At 36.5% G+C, this 17669-nt stretch overlaps 1 protein-coding gene across 1 annotated transcript in view; it reads left to right on the top strand.

Annotated features, from left to right (window-relative positions):
• Positions 1-16924, top strand: part of LOC135222892 (thyrostimulin beta-5 subunit-like) — a 38174-nt gene extending 21250 nt beyond the window's left edge. Inside the window, exons 2-5 of the mRNA XM_064261268.1 lie at positions 6778-7083; positions 7759-7842; positions 14293-14367; positions 16081-16924. Of these exons, the coding sequence (XP_064117338.1) occupies positions 6787-7083; positions 7759-7842; positions 14293-14367; positions 16081-16251 (627 nt within the window). The 5' untranslated portion in view covers positions 6778-6786 and the 3' untranslated portion in view covers positions 16252-16924. The remainder of the gene's footprint in view (positions 1-6777; positions 7084-7758; positions 7843-14292; positions 14368-16080) is intronic.
• The last annotated feature ends 745 nt before the right edge of the window (positions 16925-17669 follow it).

The raw sequence follows: 17669 nt of genomic DNA, 5'->3' as shown, positions 1-17669 counted from the left end.
TAAAACAGTGTAGTCTTTAAAATGATAGATTGAAATGCAGTATATGGAGTGGTATTTTTCCCAGAAAAAAATATCACCAACTGTTTGCTAGTTCATTAAATTCTATTAGATAGTACGAAGACCCTCCGTTTTGAAAGTTATGAAAATGACCAATTCTTGAGAATACTAAAAAATTGGTCATTTTCATAACTCTCAAAACAGAGGGATTTCATTCACCGTCAAGTCATATAGAATGTGATAGTAATGAACACTCAAACGTTCATTACAAAACGTCATCATAACTGCACTGGGCGTGTTTGAAATACAAAGAATTTAAAATATAGCTCTACTCAATCAAAAATATTATATGATCATTTTGTAAACTCATTAAATATATACTGAGAAGCTGGAGAAATAGTTGATACCATCTCAATATATATAAATTAATTTTTAGTAAAAATAAAGAAGCTCTAAAAGTTCATCAAAATAACGGGTGATGTAAGCATTCCCCCACGCACGACTGAATATTCTACTACTGAATAACAGAAGACTACCAACAGTACCACCGCATGATGATTAATTTCATAAACTCTCTGAAAACGTAAATTAATATGTCGCATATCAAAAAATGATTACTGTTTCCTGTTATTTTTTTAATTATAAAAGCTATCGGTTGGCACACAAAAACATGTATACAAAACTCTAGTGAATATATATATATATATATATATATATATAATATATATATATATATATATATATATATATATATATATAGTGTAAAAATTTTAACAGGAATGAATTCTAAAATTTATCTCTGCGACAAATCGTGCAATACCATTATGTTCAATTGTTGTTTATGAGGGCTGCAAGTCTGCAACGAAGTATTTATTTGAGAAATAACAACAATGAATAAAATTTCGTATCTGTTGAGAATTTTTGATACACCTGGCACAGCCTATTTAAGCTTTCTAATATTCATCATACTTTCTACAGATGACGAGAGCATTTTCGTGTGTATTAACTAACGCGCTTTACACTAAAATACCATTTTAGTAATGTGACGTTTACGTAGAAGTTAAGGTGAGAGGCCTTCCCTGTTCAGTACCTAATTTATTGAGTATTACTGGTGGTCACCTTCCATTAAGAACTGGTTTGCAAAGGGGCAAGCTTCGGCGGCAATGGCTTGCTATCAAACTCTGACTTCTCGTCAGGTTTCTTCAAATGTTTGGGGAGTTGGTAAGAATTCGAATGCTAAGAGTATATTTCTTAGGGTATAAAACCAGAGGAAAGACGTAAGAAAAAAATCACGAAGGAAAACAACTTGCAAATCAATCGCTACAAAAAGAAATTGTTCGCTGTAAAATGGCTTCTCGGACAGGTTTGCCTAAGACCTCGCGGCACTACCAAAGTGAAATAAGATTTCGACGTCTTGGCTTCTTTTATCAAGAAACAGTCTATGGTAATCCATTATGTTTTGTATAAATTGTCCCCAGCTTTGAATGGTAATAGAGCAGGAGCTGCTAGAGATCCTATAAAGGCTGGCATACCCAGATACCATGCAAATAAATAATGTACATTCGCATTCACTCAACCGTCACCATTAAAATGCAAGGCATCGAGGCATCAGCGTCGTCACACAGGATTGGCAAATGAAGGGTGAGAGCTGAAGAGAAATCATTTGCGTTGAAGAACTGAAGGAAGAGGAGACAAAAACTACGACAGAACTGGCTTGGAGATGACTGAATCTCTGTTGTTTACGAGTCTAATTGTTATTGCAACTAGAGTAGTCTCAGAATTTTTTTCAACAATTTAAATTGCTACATGTCTAAATCAATTTGATAAAGAACAGTAGATGTCTGCAAAGCTCTCAGCGACTTAGGCATTCAGGTATGAAACTGATTAGAAACTGGAGATTCCACGTAACAGCTTTTATGTGTCTTAAATTAAGAGATACACCCAACAGCCATCAGAAAAGGAACTAGAAATAAATACTATATAGAGAAATAGATTTGAAGTGTAAATCCACTTAACCAGCAGAGCTTACGATGAGAAAGATATGGTGTAAAGTCCTTTATGCAGCATGAGGTATAAGATGGTTCTCAAATATTCATTTATTACCCGCAAAGTGATAGAAGGGTTTCACTTCAAAATGTCGCCCCAATTACAAAGGTCACTGATGAGGAAAGTAAATGTTTGCAAAATATTTACTGACTAGTGGAAGCAGTTCCGTTACTGAAGAAACCTGATTAGGTTTGAACGTTTGCTCAATGGTCCCTCCTTTGAGAAATAAAGCTCAAGTGACATTACGAGGAAGTTGCATTCATCCCAATGTCCCAAAAATGCTTGAGATGCTGCCAGACAGTGTGCGAAGACAAAGAACCAGAAAATAGAAGGAGGAGGTAGGAGATGACTTTCATTAACATCCTCATAGATCTCACATCGACCGAAGCAGCTTTTAACTGCAATAAGGAATTTTAAGATAGGGTTTACTACAGTTTTAACTGACTTAGTAGATGCATGAATGCTGGCTTTGCCTGGAACTATACATGATTACCATCGAGAAAGATGAATGATTAGTTCAGTATCGACCTGGAGTCGCAACATCAAGGATCCCAGACGCCAAAAACACAATACCTGATTATATTAACTTTATCTATACCAAAATAGTTCATAATAGAGAAAGAACTGACTGAAAAACAAAAGAGAGAGAGAGAGAGAGAGAGAGAGAGTTGGTAGAGACGAGAGAGAGAGAGGAGAGAGAGAAGAGAGTAGAGGAGATAGGAGTATCAAGTTCTTTTACATTACGGATGACCTGAACCCCGTAAACTGATTGTTGAATTCCGTTTGGCTGAAAAGTTTAATCAAGAGATACTAAAGCTAACGTCAATATTTTCCAATCAGTCACCTCGTTTTCGTCACGGAATCGATGAAGACGGTTAGTGTAGCGTCCGTATACGATATCAGGGCAATCAGTTGCTTCCCTCAACAAGGGCAAGTGCAACAACGTTGGGCGTAGATGGATCAGGAGTGAGTGTACATTTGCAGAGGCGTGAATAATGATGGAAGGAGGAAGGAGGAGATGATGGCTATATGTAGTAAATGAAGCGAGGACATTGCAAGTCGACGATGTGAAGTAAATGAAAAAATGAGATTGCAAGATGACAATGTGTAGTAATGATGCGAGGAGACTGCAAGGTGACAATGTGTAGTAAATGAAAAATGAGATTGCAAGATGACAGTGTGTAGTAAATGAAAAAATTAATTGCACGACGACAATGTTTAGTAAATGAAGAATGAGATTGCAAGACGACATTGTGTAGTAAATGAAAAAATGAGATTGCAAGACGACAATGTGTAGTAAATGAAAAATGAGATTGCAAGATAACAATGTGTAGTAAATGAAGTGAGGAGACTGAAAGGCCACAATGTGTAGTAAATGAAAAATGAGATTGCAAGACGACAATGTGTAGCAAATTTAAAAATGAGATTGCAAGACGACAGTGTAGTAAATGAAAAAATGAGATTGCAAGACGACAGTGTAGTAAATGAAAAAATGAAATTGCAAGACGACAGTGTGTAGTAAATGAAAAATGAGATTGCAAGACGACAATGTGTAGTAAATGAAAAAAATGTGATTACAAGACGACAATGTGTAGTAAATTTTTTAAAAAAGAGATTGCAAGACGACAATGCGTAGTAAATGAAAAATGAGATTGCAGGACGACAATAAATGAAGAGAGGTGACTGCAAGATGACCATGTCTAAAATGTGTCGTAAATGAAGTGAGATGACAATGATTAAAAACGATGGCAGAGAATGAAAATACGTAGTATATGAAGGAAGTCGAGGACAGTAACTGAAGTGGGACTAATTGTGAAGTAAATAAACGGAAAAAATGACGTCGTGAACTAAAATTTGGAAGAAGTTAAAGCTTAGTAAATGAAGTGAGGAGATAAGAATTTGTAGTAAATGAATAATAATTTGTGGACATTAATTAAGGTGAGGGCAGTGGGTAGTACATGGAAGTTAATGTCACTTGGTCTAAGATCTCTTATGACAATGGCAGTTGATGTAGATGAAATTAGGCAAAATTTGGCGTAGAAAACGCTGGCAAATGTACAGGAAGAGCAAAAATTCTATTATTAGAATAAGCAATTGAATTTAACGCCCTTCACGAAATGAAAAAGGAAAGAAGTATTGAAATATATCTTTATATTGCTTTCGAAGGATCCGGATGTACCCAACGATGAGAAGCGGCAAAACGAGGTTCAGCCTAGCAGGGTAAAATTAGTACAAGTGGAAATTGCTGAGAGAGAGAGAGAGAGAGAGAGAGAGAGAGAGAGAGAGAGAGAGAGAGAGAGACTAGTTCCTCCTGGCGCCCACAGCAGAGCACCATCACCCTTAAACGACTTTATCATCGTCATCCCCTGCCTGCATCCTTTGCTTAGTCTCGCATTCTCACTTTTTCCTTTCCGTCCTTTATTCCGTGTAATTACCTGTCTAGAACCGACCGTCTACAGCCAACCCACCAACTCCCACATCATTAACCCCCCACACTAACTACTTCACACTTTACCCTACACCCACTCACGAGCAGAGATGTTTTCGGAACGACCGGGTTTCTCTGTCTTCCTGACAAGCGCACCGCAGTTCCTGCTGACATCCACAAAAAAACGTTTGAAAATGCAGACCGGAAGTGTGTAGACGGTTCCAAAGGGTCTCCGTTTGTGTTTTGACAGCGTTCGCATCACTGTCTCTTGTAGAGAGATCACAGGCTACCGAGATGGGTGTTCTGCTGATGAATTCGCTGTCCCGATTTCAGCGCTATGCAGTAGGCTACTTCCATTAAACTTTTCTTTAGAACCAGTGCCAAGCAAAAGCGTATATCTCATTATATATATATATATATATATATATATATATATATATATATATATATATATATATATATAATATATATATATATGTGTGTGTGTGTGTGTGTGTGTGTGTGTGTGTGTGTGTGCGTGTGTGTGTGCATGCATTTGGTGAAGTATCTTGGTTTACCTCAATGTCATAGTTAGTTACTTGTTATGATCTCCCATTTTTTTTTATTTTACACATGAGGATTCTAATACGTTATAGCCTCTTTCTTACATTATTAGTCTTAGGAATTCTTTCACATTTATGTCCGTACACTTCAGCGATAGCAGCATTACATTATAGAGAAAATTCTCTCCTCAAGCTCTGAATTGTCAGCAACCCCTCCAGAAAATGAGATACGTTTCAAGATCCTAGAAAGTTCAAAGGGAGAATCTACGCTTGGGAACAGAGCCATCTGCTTTTTTCCCCCCAAGGCACAAAGACTTTATTTCCCCCTATGAAAACACCTGCAAAAACAGCTCAGAATTTGTAAAGGATACGTGGTCACAACTCAAAACTTATCTGTGCAAACTTGACTATTTTTCCTGACGTACGAGTATTTCCAAACAAGGTACCACCTACTTGAAACACTTCAGAAAATGTAATGACGCAACGGCAATGTAGTTTAAAACATCTCAAACAACCATGAATTTAAACCTAGGTCGTAGTTCAGCAGAAAAGCATCTGGCTCTCCCTCGCAAGATCCGTAGATCGATCACGGTCTGCCACCTACCAGCCTACATAGCTGCCAGCGCCATCTTGAGTCAAGAAATGGGAATGGGGCTTGCAACCTCATACCTAGAAATTTTTCGAAATAATTTCACCCATAAATTTTTGCGTAGTAAAATGAGCCACAAACGTAATCTCTTTGTTAGAAGTAAACATGGAGAAAATGAAGTAGTAAAGATTTGTAATATAATATCTGTTATTAAAGAAAACATTCAGCTAATAATCGAAGACCGCGCATTTGATTATGCTTTTATTGCTGCTGTGATAGTGGTATTTCAGAATCATTTGAAGAGAGAGAGAGAGAGAGAGAGAGAGAGAGAGAGAGAGGCGTCCCTGAAAAATATGAGCTTTGCACACCGACAAGATATTGACACGTGTATCACTGAAAATAAGGTGGGTAAAGCGGAGGGTCGGGGTGGGGAAGGGAAAGAAGAAACCAAGAAATGACAAGAACTTATCCTCTTAATGGATCCGTTCTCTATGGAAAGAACCGAATCTATCTCCTGCCATTCGTCTCCATACGTCTCGCAGCGGAGGTGACGTTTAACATGGGAGGAGCATTACGGAAAGTGTTTTCGTCGCTGGTCAGACTTACCACTTGGATGTGGGAGTTACAGTGGTAGACTCTCGAAAATAAAAGTTGTTGGGCTAGTAAAGTGGGTTGTTTTTCCCTCTAAGCGTTAGGATGTTTGCCTTGCCACCTACCTAAGCTCTCTCTCTCTCTCTCTCTCTCTCTCTCTCTCTCTCTCTCTCTCTCTCTCTCGATTTCGATGTCAAGCTCCTGGAATTAGGGAAAAGTAAAAGAGAAATCTTGAAATTATTCAATAGATTGACTGACTGATTGTGATTACTAACCTCGGGCATCTGGAAGAAGAGGCAACGGGCCACAACAAGGCACGAGTGAGATATCTCGCCATTAAGATGAAGCGAATAACAATGCAATGTGAATGAACTATTGTCTGCCTCTTAATGAATAGGAAATTAATAAACAAATTATATCTGCACAGAGAATTCAAAAACAAAAATTGAAGTGTCATTCTGTATTGATTACTTAATGCGACTGAAAATTTCCTTCTTGTTTCTATGGTCTATTTGATTTTTTCTTTTCATTAACTGAGTGTTGAAAGTAAGTTGATTCTCACGTGTTTTTTGTCTCTTCCCCAGAATCGTGTCATGGTAACCGAGAGGGAAAAGTTCCCTTCACTGAATGGCGGTCTTATCAGACGGGGAAGAGGAGGAGGAGGAGGAGGAGGAGGAAGTGGAAGCGGAAGTGGCAGGGGAAGAGGGAGAGGTGGGGGGGACGACTCCGTGTCCCCAGGGGGGCGCCTCGAGTCCCCCCGACCTGGGGGCAAAGGGAAAATGTTGACCTTATGCGCAGGTTTGTTATTCTTCTTGGTGCTCCTGATGCCCGCAGTGGCCATCAACCCTCTCTCCACCCTCGAATGTCATCGACGTCAATATACTTACAAGGTGAGAGACTGATCATATCAATCGTTTGGATGTAATTCACAAACTCGTTAACGAATGACTGGTCATATTTTTGCATAATCATATTTGTGGATAAATAAATAATCTTAACACAAAGAGATTAAGATTTTATGATGCATCAGTCACACCTGTTGCTGAGTTATTAGCCTTGTTTGCATATATATCAGAGATTACTCCTGCATTAATGGATCGACCGTGCTTGTAAATAGTGATGAATCACCCGTGTATGTCATTTATCATTGCCGAACGCGAGATTGTCCTCAGGAGTACAATATTCCAATATCGAACCTATTTCTGTTTTTCTGTAAAAGAAAAGAATTGAGATAGCTATTTGTCTGTCCGTCCGCACTTTTTCTGTCCGCCCTCAGATCTTGAAAACAACTGAGGTTAGAGGGATGTAAATTGGTATGCTGATCATCCACCCTCCAAGCATCAAACATACCAAATTGAAGCCCTCTAGCATCAGTAGTTTCTATTTTATTTAAGGTTTGAAGTTAACCATGATATTGCATCTGGTGCTAACAACACAGGCCACCACCGGGCCGTGGCTGAAAGTTTAATGAGTTTTTACCTGTTTTTTTCTCTGTAAAAAACATTTATCACGACTGCCTTTTTAGGTACAAAATGTTAATTCATATTTATTTTTCACTCTTTAAGGTACACAAGACTGACGACAACGGTCGAATATGTTGGGACTACATCAACGTCATGAGCTGCTGGGGGCGATGCGACTCAAACGAGGTAGCTACTCTAGATAACACATGATTTGATCTGTTTGTTGTTGTTACTCATTTCTTTCCTTTTCCAATTATGTCTCATTAATAGGATATCTAGGCTTTCCTCTTCATCATGTTTTAGGTCTTATCATTAACACCGATTCATTTTCCTTCTGTTTTCTTTTATTAATCATCCCCTCACCTTTATTGCTTTATTGTCATTACTGATATATCTTCTCTCTCTCTCTCTCTCTCTCTCTCTCTCTCTCTCTCTCTCTCTCTCTCTCTCTCTCTCTCTCTCTCTCTCTAATTATTAATTCTCTCTTCCCTTTCCTACTATAATCATTAATTTATCTTGTTGGCAATATTCGTAACGAATGATTCGCCTAGTAATCCTTTTCTTTCTAATTCTGCTTTCTATACGTATCACCGATTTGTCTCACCTCCAGTCATTCTGCTATTTCTTTATGCTTAAACGTGATCAATGATATGTTGATGCGTCTCGGCTTCCATAAGTTCGCATTTAGATCAATCGATGATCCTATCTGCTTCTTCCCGTAACAATCGTACGAATTACTATTTTTATCTTCCTTTCGAGTTATTACCTCTTCTTCCTGGCCGTCGATTTTCTCATCGTCCTCTGCGTATGCAGAAGGAAATATAATCGCCTGCTCCAACCAGGATTTTATAACTTTTCTTTTATTATATTACATATTCATTGTCCCGTCCGGCAGTTCCTGGATGCTATTTTCGGAGTTTATCGTAGTAATTCGGGTAATGAAGAAAGGCAAAAAAAAAAAGTGTTACAAATAACAATAACCGTAATTACTATACTTAGACACTACAACGACTTGAGTTTTCTTTCACGAATGCTAAAGCGTAGTAAATAAAGCTATCAGGGTATATCTAAGTAACTCATGGCAATCTTCAATTTTTTAACAAATTAAAATAAATGGCCGTTTTTTTTCTAACAGATATCAGTGACAATGGCAAGAAAATGTTATCATAAAATGTAACCCAGACCAGCGTGCTTGGAACATTTATCCTAATACTCACTTACTGACATTCATTATTCTTTCATGGATACAATAAGGAAAAAATACCGAAATCTTCAGCATAATTCCCTTTCTTTCACGGATACTAAGGATGTGATGAGCATAAATACCTAAATCCAGTGACATTTACATTTTCTTTCACAAACAACGGAAAGCTGATACTTTCTTGAGATGAAAGTTAGTGACAATAGCAACATGAAATTAAAAAACAAATGATTTATGCAATGTGGTTACCATAAGTGCTCAAATATTTAGCAACACTTACGTGTTTATTTCGTTTTTTTTCCTTTTTTTTTGTGGGGGGGGGATACTTATTTTTTAGGGAATACTTTTTTTAGGGAATTCTGTGTGATACGTTGAAGTTATCTTACTATCAAGCATAAACAGCACGATGCTTTTGTTTACGACTTCTTCACACCAGTGACACTCAGAATTCCTGGACCTGATCCAGACTTCAATCCTTATAGGAATCTAATTAATTGTTCCTTGGAACAGGGGTGATTTTTTCTCGTAAATTGCGTGAAAATCCACTAATTATTTTCACGTAATTCTACTGATGATCAGAAAACTAAAGGAAAATCAAGCTAACTGTCCCTGAACCCTAGTGATTTTTTTATTTATCAAATTCTTATAAAACTCCTCTCATCACGCAATACTGTTAATAGATGGAACGAAAAATATATACAATATGATATACACGTACGTATATAATATATCGTATTATATATTATATAAATATAATATAATATATATATATATATATATATATATATAGATATATATATTAACTAGAAAATTATTATATATATATATATATAAATATATATATATATATATATATATATATATAAGGCAAGTTCCTTATCGTAGATAGGAGGCGACAGACACTCCTCTTGAAAGCTTGGAGGTTATATTATTATCATTATTATTATTATTATTATTATTATTATTATTATTATTATTATTATTATTATTATTATTATACATGAAAATTTATATTTAACAAGCCTAAGTCATTAACCTGCAAAACAATCTTCCTCAAACTAGAAAAAAATAGAATCGGAAAATTAAGAGTAAATTGCTTTCTCTCTCAGGGAAGAAAGTAATCTTTGTATTGCAAAGATGATGGATTGATGCGTTCCCTTCAGATATTTCGTATATCAAGTCCTTTTCATAACCACGGTAATCCATCTTGCCTGTCTTTAATACTGTTTCCCCCAAATCTCTCTCTCTCTCTCTCTCTCTCTCTCTCTCTCTCTCTCTCTCTCTCTGTGTGGTTGGTAATACTGCTTAATCCGGTGTGCTTTCTGCTTCTGTGTTATGGAATTTCATGTAGTTAAATACTCTGACCACTTTTCTTCGAAAGAAAAAAAAATTATAAAAATGTCTAAGGGGTGGCATTAAACATGCAAAAAAGCATTTTAATAGATAGTAGAGCATTAATTATGATATATTAATTTCCGAGGTAGAGCGACTTATATTTAAAAGGTACATTGTAGCTTCGATATATGTTATGAATCACGGAAATGTGAATATGACTTACACACATATTATATAATATATATATATATTTTAATAAATTATTTATTTTTTAATTTTTTATAAAATAATAATAATATATAATATATATATGTGTGTGTGTGTGTGTGTGTGTGTGTGTGTGTGTGTACGTGCGTGTGTGCGTGTTTAAAATATTTAAAAACATCTTTGAGTAACCCTCGAATACAATTCGGAGAGTCAAGTTATTAGCCATAAACATGTAAGCGTGCATGTAAACGTGAGGCAATAAACGCATAAAACTATTTTTCTATTCTTGACTGCAGTATTTACCCAATGCACCTTAAGTGCACGGGACGGGGTGAGGAAAAACAGTGTATTTACACCGAAAATATTGAACCCACTGAACCCTCCTTACTCGCCCGACGCCCACTATACCATAATTTACATAATTCAGACCGAACACTTTTAAGTTACAATCATATTTTGGTGTAATTCCTTCCTTACTATCACGGGCAGCATTTAATGTTACTGTCGCTATATAATGCATTATTTTCTAAAGTTCCTTGAGCTCCCTTTATTAAACGGAAGGCTCCTGCTGGAATCAGATATAAAGATAATAAGAAAGATTTTTGTTTTTCTCTGAATTCCAGTTATTTACACCCCTTCATCCCTGCAAATAAAACGCGGCGTATTCATTTACCATTTTTACGTGGTGGCTCCTATGCTGTAAGCGTGTGAACCGAATGTGTACGAGCTTCGAGAGTGTACCCCCCTTTTTATTATACCGTCATTTTGACGGTATGAGCACACCAGTAATGAAATGAAAAGACGCGAACACTATATACAAAATTATAGAAGCAACCGTGACAGCAGCAACTTTATGCCCTTTTGCAGCCAATGCCTGAAAAATGCAAGGATGGGGAAAAGGATGGAAAGGGGCGGGGCTTAGCTACAAACAGCTACAAACGGAGAGATTAACCTCATACCTCTTAAGGAAACCAATGTTATACGAGTCAGGGGGAAACAGATGCAGGAAGAGGATTTACGCAACTCGTGACGCAAGGTCATTTACAACCAATCAATTAAAACCAGACGAACTTGGTAGGGATACTTAGAAAAAAAAATTCTTCAGAATATACTTCCAGACCAAAGGAGCTCCAGATGTCTGCACAGCGACGACGACTTATAATTCCACGTACAAAAGAATTTACCCAAAATATTTTTCTAACTGTTCTGTCATCTAATGTCAAATTAGGTAGTATTTTATAAGCCAAGTCCTCTTCGACCTCTGACTAAAAATATGACAGTTGCCGTACCCTACATTCTCATTAAATTTATAAAAAATATATAAAGCAGTTGCTTTACCCCACCTTCACAATAATTTTACACTGCAAATACAAGGCAGTTGCCGTTCCCAACCTTCTCATTAATTTTAAACTATGAGCCTCAAGCACCTGCAAAAATTATTTTGATGTACCTATGCTTTCTTGTATCAAGAAAAATAAATCCCAATTCACTAAGGTCATGAACATTCTTCTTAACGTCTCTTTACCGAAGGTCAGCTCGTCTTAGCAGTGTCATGTTCCCAAATCGCGTGGCATCAGGACAGAACGGGAGCCAATAATTACGAGCACTTAAGCTAATCAACGAAATTGCTTTGGGGGATGTGCTTGCTTTATTTCTCTGACGACTAGGGACCTCGCCGTTTCCAATTTAACTAGTCATTGCCATAATGAGAGATAAAGTTACTCTAGTTCATGTCGTGGAATGACTGAATTGACGCTTGCATCAGATCGGCATGACGTACCTTCACATCAAGTTAATGCATAATCTGCCCCGTATATGTATATAATTAGGTGCACACACATACATATACATACACACAGACACACACACACTCACATTGTTTTATTGTTTTCTACTGACTTATAATCCCGTCCACTCCTAATCTCTCTATAACGAACCGCATCTAAACGCTTATATATCCTTTCAAAAACACTATCATTTTGTAATATTGTTTGGTCCAATAACCGTATTCCTAAATGAATTCCCTGAAAAATTTTCCCTTGACGAACACTTTCAAACTTTTAACTGCCTATGCAACTTGTTGCTGCTTCACGAAAAAGGAGCCCTTATGAACTCTGTTTGACAATTCTCGTTCAAAAAACTTACAGTTTTTGCAACTAATGAGATATATTAATTTAGAAAATAAAAATAGATCTCATCTTCGACAAGAAAGTGATATTGCATTTGACATGGAGATCATGACATGAACATCTGCCAATCTGGATAATCCATAATTCACTATATCTTTACAATCTTACGTGAATCTTGCCTACTGAGCATTATGATAAACAGCAGTGAAATGAAAGGGAAAAGTACGCGTCTTTAAATGAAAATCAAATGTATCGTTATTCTAAAGGTTTCTATTTTATTTACCTCATGATCAAAACCGAAAAATAAAATTGTGACAATATAAAAACCAACTTTCTTGCCTATATTGCAGTCATAACGACGATTTTCTACAATCACTTCTTCTCCAGAAAATAACTTGCATCGTTAATCACAAAAACTTTTAATCACGTCGAAGTTCCATTCTCCCTTTAACTGAGTCTGTCATTTGTACAAACTTATTCATAAACTCTTCTGACTCTCGAGAGTTGTTGCGATCTAGTTCATCTCACTTGTGAGTCAATTAGCACAGAGACGGTGCCGAGGACAATGACCCAATGACACTGGACCACATAAAGATATCTCGAAACCATAACGAAGGAAACGAGGTCGGAAAACTTCATCGTGGGGAGGCGATACAGACAATCACGTTGACGACAAAACCGAAAGTTACTGGATGAGATTCTCAGCCAAAGAGACAATTTACGAGATGATAAAAATGTCACGCCGGAGTATCTCAGGCGGGGAATTCAAGGTACGAAAGCGGTGATCATAACAAGGCAGCTGATTTCCTGATCATTTCCAGGCGTCAGGTACGGGAAACAGGTCAGACCACCTCACCAGCCTTAAACTTTTATTTTGGTTCTTTATTATTTCCTGGCGTCAGGTGAAAGTTGGGTTTGGGGGTAATGGGGAGGGGGAACGATGGTCGATGCCTAATGTTCTCTTACATAACCTTCCCTTTGAAGAAGGAGCTTTACATTCTTCTTTCCAGAATGCCTAACACTCCTTTGCAGTTTGTCTCACCCTCCTTTCCAGAATGTTTAATTCTCCTTTCCGGAACCATCCATTTAAACCAGACTGCTTAGATCCCCTATTTAGAATATCCGTTCCAGAAACATCCTTATCAACTCGGAGATTCTAACCTCCTTTCCAGACATTTAGGTATACCGAAGAACAGACAAAACATGAATGAATATCTTCGAAGGAGATACAAAAACACTATCAATTATGAAAGTGATTAAGAAGGTCTGTTTCGTCATTTTCCACTTGTTTCTTCACCAAGTATTGTTAATGTGAAAGCTATTACATGTTATTGAAAGTTAATGAGAAATTCCACAGAGGATTTATCCTATGATTACCTTCCATTCTATTGAAAAAATAATTGCAACTCGAATGTCTTTAAGATAAAATCTAGTTAGGCTACTCTGTAAAGTGTTTCGAGGATCATGCCAGTCTCAAGCTCAGAGTAATAAAAGAACTTGTTGAAGACAAAGTTAATACCACAAACAATTTAAACTGAAAAATGTTGATGAAACGCACAACGAATCTTACCAGCCAAGTGCAAGACAAATGGACCTGGGGTTATACGAGTGAAAGTCAGCAATTACAATGAATGGCTTGACCGCGTTCTTATTTATTAACTATAAGTATGATTTAGTAACTGCATACCTAATTTTTCTGTTTATTGCAGGTATAAATGAAGTTCTTTTCTATTTGCGATTACATCTGTTCATTTCCAATTACAGATAGCAGACTGGAAGTTCCCTTACAAGAGGTCTCACCATCCAGTTTGTATGCACGAGTCGACGCAACTAACGGAAGTAAGTTTCTGAGGCTTTAGGTAATAAAAGGGTTTCATCAACAAATACTTCAATATTTTGAATAGTATTCGCTCTTTATGCACTGAATAAAGTCAGTTTTGTTAGATGAGTTTAAATCTGTGAGCATGCTGCTCAGAGATGTAAACTCATCTAACAAAACTGACTTTATTCTGTGCACAAAGAGCGATTGTGTGTGTGTGTGTGTGTGTGTGTGTGTGTGTGTCATGGCGTAGACAGGGTGTGCATTAATATATATTATGAAAGATGCAGAATGAGAAGAAGAAGGATTTCATGGAATTTTCTCACGTAAATTCCCATGGATAGCTTCCATTTCCCATCAGTACAAACTAGATTACGCACAAATAAAAACTTAATGAATGATGAGTTGTAGTAAGCCAGACAAAATTAAAACGTTCGGTAATGTCACGTCCACATACATTCACACGAAGATATATATATATATATATATATATATAATATATATATATATATATATATATATATATATATATATATGTCTGTGTGTGTGCGTGCATGTGTGTCTATGTGTATATATATATATATACATGTATACACACACACATATACATATATATATATATATATATATATATATATATATATATATATATATATATATATATATATATATATATATATATATATATATATATATATATATATATATATATATATATATATATATTTATATATATCCTTAGGCTATCTTAAAAGATTAAAGCATAGATTCTTATCACATAAGGGAACAAAAGAATCAGAAAAACCTAACTTTAATGTCCGAGTTGTTATACCTAGGTATAGATCACACCAGTTTATAGGTAATTCTACGGACAAAATCTTCGGAGCGTCGTGTTTTAGCACCAGCATCTTGAGGGTAAAAGTAAAACTATAAACAAAAACGGAAAATTTCTCAAATGATCTCACTTGTATTGCATTATATACCCACTTTTCTGTACTCTTCAGCCAAAGAATATTATTAATAAACGACAGGTCTGGACGGAGCTGTTCTGAAGACTTGCCACTTATGCTTAAGAATATTTCTCTAAAACTAATTTGACTCTGAGTAAAGTTGCTCTTGGGCATCAATGCAATTATACCGATTGCGTCAGACCCAAGTTGTAATTTTTATGACCGAATACTATTTCTTAAAACTGAACCCTTTAAGCTTTCAGTAAAAAAAAGAAAGAAAAAAAACTACTTGGGATGGCCTTGTCTATCCGTCCGCACTTTTATGTCCGCCCTCAGATCTTAAAAAATACTGAGGATAGAGAGCTGCAAATTGGTGTGTTGATCATCCACCCTCCAATCATCAAACATACCACATTGCAACCCTCTAGCCTCAGTCATTTTTATTTTATTTAAGGCTAAAGTTAGCCATAATCCTGGGTCTGGCAACGATATAAGACAGGCCACTACCGGTCCGCGATTAAAGTTTCATGGTCCGCGGCTCATACAGCATTATACCGAGACCACCGAAAGATAGCCCTATTTTCGGTGGCCTTGATTATAAGCTGTAGAGAAAACATGCCTGAACCAGAGAAACTTTGACGCCTTTATTTATTTTATTTTTTTTAGCACAAATGATTACTCATTTTCATCGTAAACTTAACTAATAGTTCAGTTTTATTTCCCGTTCGGGTAACCTATAAAACCAATGACTAAATGTAACCTTGACTTTCTTTTCTTTTGCAGGTAACGTTACGTAACTGCGACGATGACGTCAGTCCGGGGACGGAGATTTACGCCTTTCACGAAGCTACCAGGTGCGCCTGCTTGGTCTGCAAGTCGTCTGAGGCTTCCTGCGAAGGCATACGATACCGAGGAGCCCGCCGTGCCCCTCGCGCCAAAATGCCCAGAGGTTAAAATGCCCCGCGTTCTAAAAAGTGTATATTTACTCCCAGATTGTTGGATCATTTCTTTATATCAGGAATTTTAAACCTTCGATTAAATAGTTTGTGCTGACACACGAATTTCAGCGACAGATACTGCAAAGAAATACGTCAATATCATTCTGGTTTTCAAATGTAAAAGGGAGAAATTTCTATTTGAAGTTAGGATCCAACATTCCAACTTCGAAGGAAGATTTAGAAAATCTTCTTTCAAGCAAGCTCATGGGATTCAGAAAGAAGGCGAGAATTCCTTTCCTTCTAGATTTTCAGGACTTGAAAGAAAGGTTTAGAGAGGTCTTCCTTCAAGCTCTGGGAACTTCAAAGGAACGTCTACGAATATCTTCCTGCGAGTTCAAAGGGCTCTGACAGAAGATTTGAAGAATGTCTTCCTTCAGGTTGCGAGGACTTCGAAGGAAGGGTACGAATAATATCTTCCTTCCACTTCTGACTGGGAAGGAATATTGAGGAGTATCCTCCTTCAAGTTCTGAGGAACAAAGGCAGCGTTACATTTTCCGATTCCAAAAGTAAAAATTTTCCCTTCTATTTTAGGAAAAATTTATCTTTATTATTCGAAATCAGAGAGATACAATGAATATATAAGCAAAAAATAAAAGTTCTACTTCTGATGTACGAAAAACTAAAATACGCACAATTCACGCCAATGCTCTAAAAAAAATCTTAAAAAATCTACAGAACACCAGAGATATTCTTATACGCTTACCACAGGGCCAATTGAGTAGAGTCACAGGTATCAAAGGCAGCAATGAAGATGATCATCATATTTCAGAGGTTATAGTTAGTACTTTAGAAAGCATAGAGAAATTCTGGATTATGTTTTTATGTGTTTCAAATTAAGGAAATGAATAGTTCAAAAGGCAATAACAGCACATACTATCTCCGACTGCTTTTGGATTTCATTGTGAATCACTCAGATCTACTACTAATTTCGTATACCTCATTTTCGTTATATTTCACCCACCTCATTACACAAACACAAACGTCCGAAACTTGAAGTTTTCATGAAAATAGTTGTAACACCAGAGAAATACACTTCATAATTTTTAGTTTTATAGATGGCATGCGGATATTACTAAAATATTTGTCTTCAGTTATACTAAAGCTAACAATTTACTAATTTAATACGTTGCATACTTCTATCATGTACATCACGAAAGTAAACAAATGAACAAATGAAGCTAAATCGTTCTATTTTTTTTAAAGAAAGCCAGTGCATGACGCGATGAATGAACATGATATCCATTTCAGCATACTTTTGATGGACAATGTAATAATATTAGTTTTAATGAATGAATGGAAATGCTCAAAGACCTCAGCTAGCTACTTTCGATTTGTTTTTATCCTGTAAGACATTTCATTCTATTAATTTCTCC

Source organism: Macrobrachium nipponense, chromosome 8 (genome assembly GCF_015104395.2).
Source record: "Macrobrachium nipponense isolate FS-2020 chromosome 8, ASM1510439v2, whole genome shotgun sequence".
In the NCBI taxonomy this organism is placed as follows: domain Eukaryota; kingdom Metazoa; phylum Arthropoda; class Malacostraca; order Decapoda; family Palaemonidae; genus Macrobrachium; species Macrobrachium nipponense.
This window is presented reverse-complemented; position numbering and strand designations above follow the sequence as displayed.